The 9699-nt window shown below is 38.3% G+C and overlaps 1 protein-coding gene across 1 annotated transcript; it reads right to left on the minus strand.

The window, feature by feature from the left end:
- Window positions 1-3925: 3925 nt before the first annotated feature.
- LOC148819444 (uncharacterized) lies at window positions 3926-7781 on the minus strand. The gene is made up of 6 exons (XM_088935089.1): window positions 7635-7781; window positions 7224-7275; window positions 6156-6343; window positions 5578-5736; window positions 4602-4712; window positions 3926-4039 (listed from the first exon to the last, which is right to left on the minus strand). Exons 1-6 carry the CDS (start codon window positions 7779-7781, stop codon window positions 3926-3928), a joined length of 771 nt encoding a protein of 256 aa, XP_088791215.1.
- Between the last annotated feature and the right edge of the window lie 1918 nt (window positions 7782-9699).

Below are 9699 nucleotides of genomic sequence, written 5' to 3' on the forward strand. Positions count from 1 at the left end.
CAGGCTGTGGCACTCCATCTCCACTACCTCATTTCCAGAACCTCTTGATTAAGTCCTGTTACAGTGGTATCATTCTCTTCTTGTTGATAAATATTATACTACCCTGTAAAAAGATACACGTGTACTTGCTTGAGGTATTCGCCGAATTCTGATGTAGTCCACAGATGTATTTTGTCCATTACCGGTTAGAAACACTGTATTCCAGTCATTGTGGTCCAGACCCTGACTCTGGATTTAAAGTACACTTACGAAGTGCCCCAAGCTCTCCAGAGCATGCGTCCCTAACCATGGTCCAGAGTGTCTGTCTGCAGACTTTCTAATGTCTTAAATGTAAAAGCACCTGAAGATCCAGCAGAAGCTGTTTAACTGGTCCCATTAAGCCTAGTTAGACTGAAAACCTATCTATGGCTACACTGTTTTTCCAGGGCCAAGTTTGCAAGCCGATCCCTTGTTACAGGAGTGTGAAGGCTGTTCAAGGGTCTAGGGAAATGACATGACTAATCTACTCTCATACTATATGTACACAATTTCATCATATTGTATTATTGCTGGTGACAGTTTTAAAAAGATAGGTACTAAACATTAAGCAAAATCAGCTCAATCGTTCCTAAGATTTTTCATATCTCATGACCAGCTTGCAAAAATGTATCCAATTTGCAAGCTTCTATGGCGTTTCAAAGGAGCAAGGTAAGGCAATTAATCTTAATTAGCAGGCTCTGAGAAATGAGAAATCGAGCTTTTGCTTACTGGTAATTTTTGGTAAATGAAATTACACATGGGGCTCTGTTTTACAACATGCTTAAGGGGTAATACTGTGTGCATGAGAATTCAGGGAGTTCACATTTTTGCAAGGATGGTAAGCTATCCATGTCTTATTGTTTTTGCTTACATTTATAAACACCACTGTTTTTAATAATTAATGAATATCTATTCATATATTATAATAATACTAACAATTCTACAACAAATACAAATATATCATACATATACAAATTGGAAGGCAACATGAAATAAAAAGTTGTAAAAAGGATTGAATTGGATAAATATTTGAAGACAAGGGAAAGCATCTCACCACACTGTCAAATTCTGGACTGTCGACTTCTCATCAAGGAATCTATTTATATTAAGAAATTAAATATACTGTACAGTGAAAATTAGTTTTTTTTATAGGTCATACAGATCAAAGTAAAAAGTAGGCTCAAACTCATATATGGTTTTGGGTGCAACACATTTTTAAAGAGCAACACCACTGTTGTGCGGTATTTGCAGTGTTCTTCACTTTTAGAATGTTTATTTTATTACAGCACACCTCCATGTAAAAGGAAATTAGCAGTCATTGCATATTCGTTAGGTCCCATTTGAGAAAAAAATATGAATTGCCCTCTGGATATAGGATGTTTATTTATCATGATTTTTCATAATTATTTAAACTGATACTGCTGTTTCGCTTATTATACTGTACATTACATGCGTATCCATTCTGTTGAAATGAAATGTGCCAACATACATTACACACACAATTGACAAACTGCAGGACAGAAATGTAAGTTAAATGAGCTCTGGAACTGATCATTGTTGCATGTGAATTGTGCTTAAGGGATAGATTATAAAATATTCACAACAGTTGCAATGTTAAGTGAAAAGTAGATTGGGACTTGTTTTCTAATTAGCAGCCTAAATTAAGTTTAAAGGAATGTTACATGCCAGAAAAATAAATGCCCCAAAACAGAGCACTGATCATCTGCAATGTTGAATGAGTATTTTCATTTGGTCTTAAATTGCATCTCATCTTTAAAATAAGTGGTTTTGCTGGTGTATAGCTTATGTGCAAAATGAGAAGCTGATCCAGTTTGGACTTCAGATGTACAGCTTGTAGATGTTCTTGCAGCATCATTCATAATTAATGATCTAAATTATATCTGAAAAGTGTAATTATGAGGAAAGCTAACATGTCACATGGCTGGTAAATGGTAAATGGCTGGAGTACTGCAGAAGTATATTTTTAATATACCCTTTGGAAACTTACTACCATGGATAGTATACATACAATATCTCAGGGCATTCCACAGGGCTCTGTGCTGGAAGTAGCATCACAGGTGCGACAGTTTGCAAGGGATGGGTACCTCTGGCTTAAGCTGTTCAGCTTCACAGAATTTTGAAAAGTCATGACTGGGAAATATATCACTATCAAAATTAGGAAGGTGAAAACATCCCGCGATTGATCAAGCAGTTATGAACAAACATCAAATGTCTCTTAGGGCCTGAACTCAAAATATCAGGAGTAACAAAGAATATCATGCTGGGATCTCTAAATCTAGACCTTAAGACCCCTAAATTCAGTCTTATACTAACCCATTTATAAAGATTTGATTAATAAAATATTGATGAATTAAGCAAGTAACACGTTCTATTAAAAGACTAGTCTTGAGAGCATTGAAGAGCTTATAGAATTTGGGCCCAAATGATCACTAAAATTCTTCATTTTACAAATCTGAATAACAGATCACAAAAGACCCTTAATGTAAAGTATAATCCAGTATTTGCAAATAAACAAGTGTCTTCTCCCACTTGCAGGCTTTATGATTTTATACTTAAACGTGAGGAAACTTCCTCCACAGACCATTGCAGTTTGTTCTTCCCTTCTACAGTATGTTATTTAGTTCAGCTGATCCCGATCCTTTCCTGAGGCCCCACACACCTGCTGGTTTTGCGTCTCAGTTAAATAATCAACCCGTCTGTTGTCTTTTAACTAAAGGTTTAAACTTTCATAAGTTTCATAAGTTACTTAAATTCACTTGAAAGTTTATTTTCTAATATTACCTCTAAGAAAAAATAAACTTATTTCTTAAACTTATTAAATAAACTGGGTGAATTAAGGATCCACTGAACTCAGTACTTTTTAGCCAGCAGTCATATCACCCTGCAACTCACAACTGACAACCCACTGAAGCTCAGCAGGTGTGAGCCTGGTCACTACCTAGATGCGAGACCTCTAAGACTGCTGCTGGAAGTGGCGTTAGTGGGGCCAGTAGGGGTGCTCACCTAGCGGTCTGTGTACTCACCCTGTGGGTCCTAATGCCCCAGTATAGTGAGGGGGGAAACTAGCCTGTAGAAAGGCGCCGTCCTTTGGATGAGATGTAAAACCTGGATTGTTAAAAATGCTAGGGCGTTTCTCAAAAAGTGTAGGAGTGGCCAAACTTCCCATTTACCAATCACGGCCTCCTTATAATCCCCCTCTATGAATTGGCTTCATCACTCTGCTCTCCTCCCCACTGATAGCTGATGTGTGGTGAGCGTTCTGGCGCACTATGGCTGCCGTCGCATCATCCAGGTGGGGCTGCACACTGGTGGTGGTGGAGGGGAGTCCCCAGTACCTGTAAAGCGCTTTGAGTGGAGAGTCCAGAAAAGCGCTATATAGGTGTAATGAATAATAGTTATTATTAATCTTTACTGCAGTCTACACTCCTTTGCTTCTCAAAATATCTCCTAACACCCCGTATCAAACATCATTGATGTGGGTCAGTTCTTTAAACCTAAGATATCGTAACTACATGAATGAAAAAACAGAAATATAGATATTTTATTTCACAGTAAAATAAAGAATACATAGAAAATAAACATTTTTTAAGTTTACCTTAAAATACCTAGGTCTGATGAAACAAAATTTGCTTCTACTTTCCTTGCATTTTAAATAATTTACTGTACCTTTTATAAACTCTGGCATGTCTACTACCCCCAAAAAGGGCATCTTCCACACCCAAGTGTAGAAAGTGTAGACCCCTGGTTAAAAACAAATGATTTAACCAAAGAGCTAAGCTGCAATACACACCAGCAGATATGTGAACTAGGATTGGGAACCACTGATTTACTTTTGTTTCCTGCTAAGAAATTTACCATGATTCTGTGAACAGAGACCATTCCTGTCTCACCAAGGCAATATCTCCCCAGTGTAGTGCAGAAATCCCCCATGATCCTTTTCAGACAAGTTGCCAATCACAGAGAGAACTGAAGAGATGCTCTCTTCTGTACTCAGAGGAGCCTGAAAGCACAGCAAATAACATATACCTAAGAGCTGGCCCATTTCAGATAAGAAAAGTTTTGATACATTTTTTAAATTTAATTTCTGTAAGTGTACTGTATGTCCACTAAAAAGTATCATTTAAATCCATTCAATGGGGCTGAATGGAATTGCACTCACACCATTTTATCATGAGCAAAACTGAAATGCAATGTCCTAACAGATTGAATTTGAATTTCTATCCCACATTTTTTTTTAAATTTAAAAAGGCACAGAGCACATTAACTGTACCAGAAAGCAACTATTCAAAACGCTACACGTTCCATGGGTTTAAAGAAGAGAAACTAAAAGATTTGGAGCAGCTTTGTTTTTTTTTTAAATATTTGGTACAGGCGTCCCAGCTTTTTTTAAATGAAACTTGACGTAAGAATTTTATTCATTTCTTTTTTCCATGAATGGGTGCAGAAAAGGCACAGATCAGACCCCGAAAGCCGAGACTGAAAGTCATTACGGCAAAAGAAAAGCTAAAAAACGCCGCCGTATAAATCACCAAATGTCTACTGTAGGTGATAGAATCACTTGCCTCTGCCCCCCCCATATCAGTGCGGACCCAGCCTGGGTGGATGGCTGTGCACAGGATACCGTCTGCTTCTAAATCAACAGCCAGACAGCGGGTCACCATGTTCAGAGCCGCCTGAAGGACAAAATGAACAAAACTATTTTTAATACACAGGTGAGAGGACACCTGCTAATGTAAATTGTTTGTACATAAAAACGCACTGATGTTTGCATGTGTGGAGTAAGCTTGGGTTTCAGTTACTCTATGTGCAAGTTAACAATTGCAAAGTGTGCGAATTGCAGACTCTGTCAAGACAATGGAAATTGAAGTAAAAATAGATACAGCTGTTCCTAACTTGTGACAATATTTTCTGTAAGACTACCTGCACTCAAAGAGTACTTAAATTCTCTCTTGCAGGTTGAAAATGAGAAGTGGACTTTTTTAATTATTTATATATTGGTCACACTTTTCTGTGGAGGTGGATCATAATGTCTTTTGAGGCAATTAATGCATACATCCTGTATCCCAAGCTTCATCAGAAAGGTTTTGAGTTTCTATGTCCCTGAAGATACTATGCAAGCCTTTCTAGATCCTGCTCTTCGCCGTAGACTGGCAGTTCAAAAAGTCACCCCAAAATACACTATAAACATAGACGTCACATAAAAACCTTTTCTTCAGTGTTGTCAAGACAGTGCTCAGTAATTCATCCGCAACTCGAAAGTCCTAAACTGAAAAAAAATTCTGTATCTAACAAAACATTTGCTGTCATCCGGTAACCAAACTTTTTTCTAAGTACAGTATGTGGTGGATGAAGGCTTCTGTCAATGTACTCAGACATTAATACAATTTGTCAGTCATGTTTTCCTATGAACAAAGCATTTACAGTACCTTTTTGCCATGCTGCAATATTCTGACTTTTCAGTAACCTGCTGTTTTTTTTTCTCCCAGAACCACAACAAAACCATAATACCGTGCCTTTGTAACAACAAGAAACACATACTTTTGATGTTCTGTATGGGTACCACTTAAAGTTATTTGCGTTAGCACCCCAGTTGAGTTCAACAGATCCCAGGAGGGAGGTCATGTTAATGACAGCAGCTCTGTGAATTCCCATTCCAGTGCCGCGAGCTGCAGCTTTCTTCAACAGTGGCAAAAACGTCTGTTAGAAAGAACAGATGTTTTCATGTGGTAAAGCAGTTATTTCTGAAAAAGTTCTACACCATTTTCAAATATTCCTTTATTTGCACGTTAAAATTTAAAGTACAGCTCTAAATTATCGTGTAAATAGGCTGGCTGGCTTTGAAATTATGTGTATCTCAAAACCAAAATGAATAATTAATAACAGTGAAATATCTTATTGGGATTAGTGAACATCCCCTTACAATTGCATTTGTAAACTTGCTCAGGTATAACCAATCACCTTAGACAAAAAACAGAACAGAATATTCAAGCTATATTTAGTAATCCTGAAACTTGAGGAAAAGCATTCATTCTGCAAAAAATACAGACATCTATGGATGAAATGTAACAAAGTAAAGGAAAAAATATTTGTGTAGTCTGGAGATGGACAGACACTACCTTGGTGATCATGAGGGGGGCTACAGAGTTGGTTTCGAAATTTTGCATCATCTGCTCTGCTGTCACCTTCTCCAAATTTGCGACGACATTAATTCCAGCGTTATTAATCAGGCAGCTCAGTCCCTCCTCGCCCGCAAGAGCTTCCACCTCTTTGGCAGCGTTAGCAATGCTTTCCTGATTAACCACATCTAAAGAGACAAAACCGCCCTTCCATAAAACAAATAACTTGCAAATCGAATTTCCATTGGCTTGCTGTGCAGCTACTAACACTGCAGCAGAGCACATGGAAAAGTCCTGCTCAGGACTGGGCAGACACTGGTTGAAGTAATTTTCATGTTGACAAATGTTGCACAAGTGCTGACAAAAGTGCACATGTTCTGTGCTTCACATGTTCATGTGCAAAGTTATTTCTTTACAAATGGTGGGGAAGCAGGAAAATGTCCACAAAATGCTTTGTCAAAACTGTAGACTTAAAATTAAAGTGAAGTCATGTTAATATCGTAAGTGCATTGGAAAGACTTCACTTCAAACTGTATGTTCAATTTCATCACCATAACAAGAGTAACATACTGTGAGAGAAGGCCTTCAATAGCATGGCTGGCTAGCATGTTCCATATTCCCACAACCCTTTAAGAATTGCTTCCTGCTCTCAGTTTGAACTGCACCTCCATGTAGCTTCTGCTTGTCTCCCATTTCAGGGTTCACTGCTCATTTGGAAGAAATCTGCTGGGCTGATTTTGTCAATGCCTTTGAGGATTTTGAAGCATTGAATCAGCTCCAATCATAATCTTCTCTGTTCGCGATTAAATTGGTTCACTTCCTTCAGCCTGTTAGTGCAGGACACTCCATTAAGCCCTGGAATCTGTTTTCTGTTCGCAGACTTTTTCCAGACCAGCAATATCTTTTCTATAACCATGTGACCAAAATTCCACATAATATTCTAAAAGAGTACAGCAATATTTCGTTAATCTTAAAAAGATTAACTCTGCAACAACCACTTCTATTCAGTTTAAATTATTGTTTAGTACGACGTATTACTTTTTCATTGAAACTTGTCGGGAGACTTACCGAGTGTCACAATATGGATATTTGGGTATTTCTCAACCAAGCACCGCAATTCCTATGGAAGAGACACGTGAGAAATCTGTAGTATACCGTATGTCTGCATTTGTCGGTAATATACTTTACTTTCTATTTCTGTATACCTTAAGAAAAATGGATTATTATGAGTGGAGAAGAGTTCAAATATTACATCAACAGATTTTTTGGTCCACATTTTCCGCACCGTTTCTAACAACTTTATAAATACAACTGTTCTGTTTTTTCAGTTTATATGTTGGTGGTGACATAACATTTTATACCACAGTAAAAAGGCACATACTGTAGTGTGTTCCGAGAAGGCTGTGATAATTTACGTGCCATGCACTCGCTACATGAGCTCATGGCCTTTTGACACCACTGTATACTGTACAGCTTTACCTTGGCTCTGCTTGGGTCTCTGGCTGTAGCGATCACTTTTCCCGGACAGTGGCAGCTCTTTGCCAGGCTCTCCACTATTTGCAGACCTAAGCCTCGGCTAGCACCGGTGACCATAACTGAGCGGCAGTTCTGAAAAGCGCTAGCCATAGCGAAAAGTTGCCAAAAAAAATCGTTCTGCTAAGCGAGAGTTTGAAATGCGGTTTTCAGTAGCCGTTTATTCGACCCACTTCCTGCGCTAAGAAGGTACAGTCAAGACATCTGAGCCGCTCAGATGAGATAAGCCTGTCACATGAGTTTCAAAGCGTCTGCCGCTGACCTGGCTGTAGGTGGTGAAACACAGCCCAGAAATGCGTTCTCTTCAATTTCTAATTATGTACAGTAGGTACATCAAATAGATGTGCTCTGTGATGTTTTAACTTTATTACAAGTCTTTCACTTTATTTTTTCATACTCCCTTTTGTATTTTTACTAAACCCCATTACAGTATTAATCAGCATAAAACTGAAGTATTAAACGTTCTTGAATCCTTTTTATGGTTTTCCTCCTTCTTTAACCACCTTGCCTTCATACGACTGCGGAGAAGGCAGGAACATCTTTTACTGAATCTGCTCCAAGCGTGAGCTGTTTTCTGGTGACAATTTTTATTTTGCGCCTCTGAAAACACGGGCCTGGGGCTCTGAAGGAAACGGGGGAAGAAAAATAATGGGAAAGTCTGTTGGTGGGAGATTTTGTGTAGTACAGGGTGAATTTATTAACATTTGCTCACAGTGGTACAACTGATTGCAACACTGGAGGTTGGCTTAGCTCTGGCAGGAGGCAGCAGGCACCTTATAGCTCTCAGCAGGAGCAAACGTCGATACTTTGGCAGTTACGTAACGGCTCTTGGTACAATTGTCCTGAACCATTGACATTATGATTGGCATTGTAATGTCTCAGAAATGCTACAGTATAATAGTGTGTGAGGCATGTATCACAAGCTGTTAGGACATACCATCTTGAAGCAAACCCATTACTTTACAGTCATTGGATAATCATGGCATCACTGTGGACTGTTCTGAGAGACTGTTCTGATTTTTAGGTGGACTGAGTTGTCATCTTTAATAGTAGTTGGCATTGAAACAAGTGTTATAAATATACTCAGTTCACACATTGCACCCTTACCTTAAGGAATTTGTGCCATGCTTGCAAGCTTTCTGTTGTCGCTCATTTTCGCGTGAATGATGTGGTTGCAGTGAATGCAATGTGTGAATTGCAGAAATGTTATGCATTTTTCTTTTTTTGGTGGACAGCACACTTCATTTTCTGAGCATAGAATAGCTGTCTCCAGGAAATTTACCACACTATTTTTTCCCTTATCTGCCCACCTTAAACAATCTCTGTAATTCTCAACTTTTCACTTACACATTTAGTTAAATAAAAATAAAATAAAGGACACGCATCCTTTAAATAGGATGAAAAATGCAAGAAGTGGTGAAAATGTCACTTGGTATATATACTGATAATATATTGACAGTCCTCTTAGAAGAGCAGCACATTACATTTAAACACAATGGGAATCTAGTGTTGAACACCAGTCAATGGTGTAATGTAGGAATTCAGAACCATCATTTAAAATATCTGAAAGACCCTTTAAAATGACAACAGGTTTGGTGGTCAAGTGGTTTTTGGTACTTAGCTGGAGGTTTTCTTGTTTGAGCTCCTCCTGGGCCAGTAACTCCTTATGTCACCCATACTCAGTTCTAATGAAATGTGACATACTGTTTTAGAACAGTAACTCTTCAGTAGCTCTTGGCTACAAGTTCCATGTGATAAAAGTGCCTAATAAATGCCTATTTTGTGTATTTGTTTATCTGAGGTGGTGCTTTTTTTTAATAGTCAATGTAGACACCAACCTTCAATACACTGTAGCATTCAAATGGCACCACACTGCAGTGGGACTCTGATGGTATTTTACATGATACGTTTAGACCAAACTTGAACACTTCATGTATTATGTCCTTACATACTATACGTGGTACCCAAGCATTAAAAATTTTGGATTTCTTAATGTTGTTCATTGGCCTTT

This window comes from Atractosteus spatula, chromosome 16 (genome assembly GCF_055471065.1).
Source record: "Atractosteus spatula isolate fAtrSpa1 chromosome 16, fAtrSpa1.hap1, whole genome shotgun sequence".
NCBI lineage: Eukaryota > Metazoa > Chordata > Actinopteri > Semionotiformes > Lepisosteidae > Atractosteus > Atractosteus spatula.

Excerpts from the sequence above, each read along its gene's own strand:
- LOC148819444 (XM_088935089.1), bottom strand. The coding sequence starts at position 7,781 with ATGGCTAGCGCTTTTCAGAACTGCCGCTCAGTTATGGTCACCGGTGCT. Across the intron at positions 7,276-7,634 it reads GAGACCCAAGCAGAGCCAAG|GAATTGCGGTGCTTGGTTGA; the intron begins GTAAAGCTGTAC and ends TCTCTTCCATAG. Across the intron at positions 5,737-6,155 it reads CCCCCCTCATGATCACCAAG|ACGTTTTTGCCACTGTTGAA; the intron begins GTAGTGTCTGTC and ends TCTTTCTAACAG.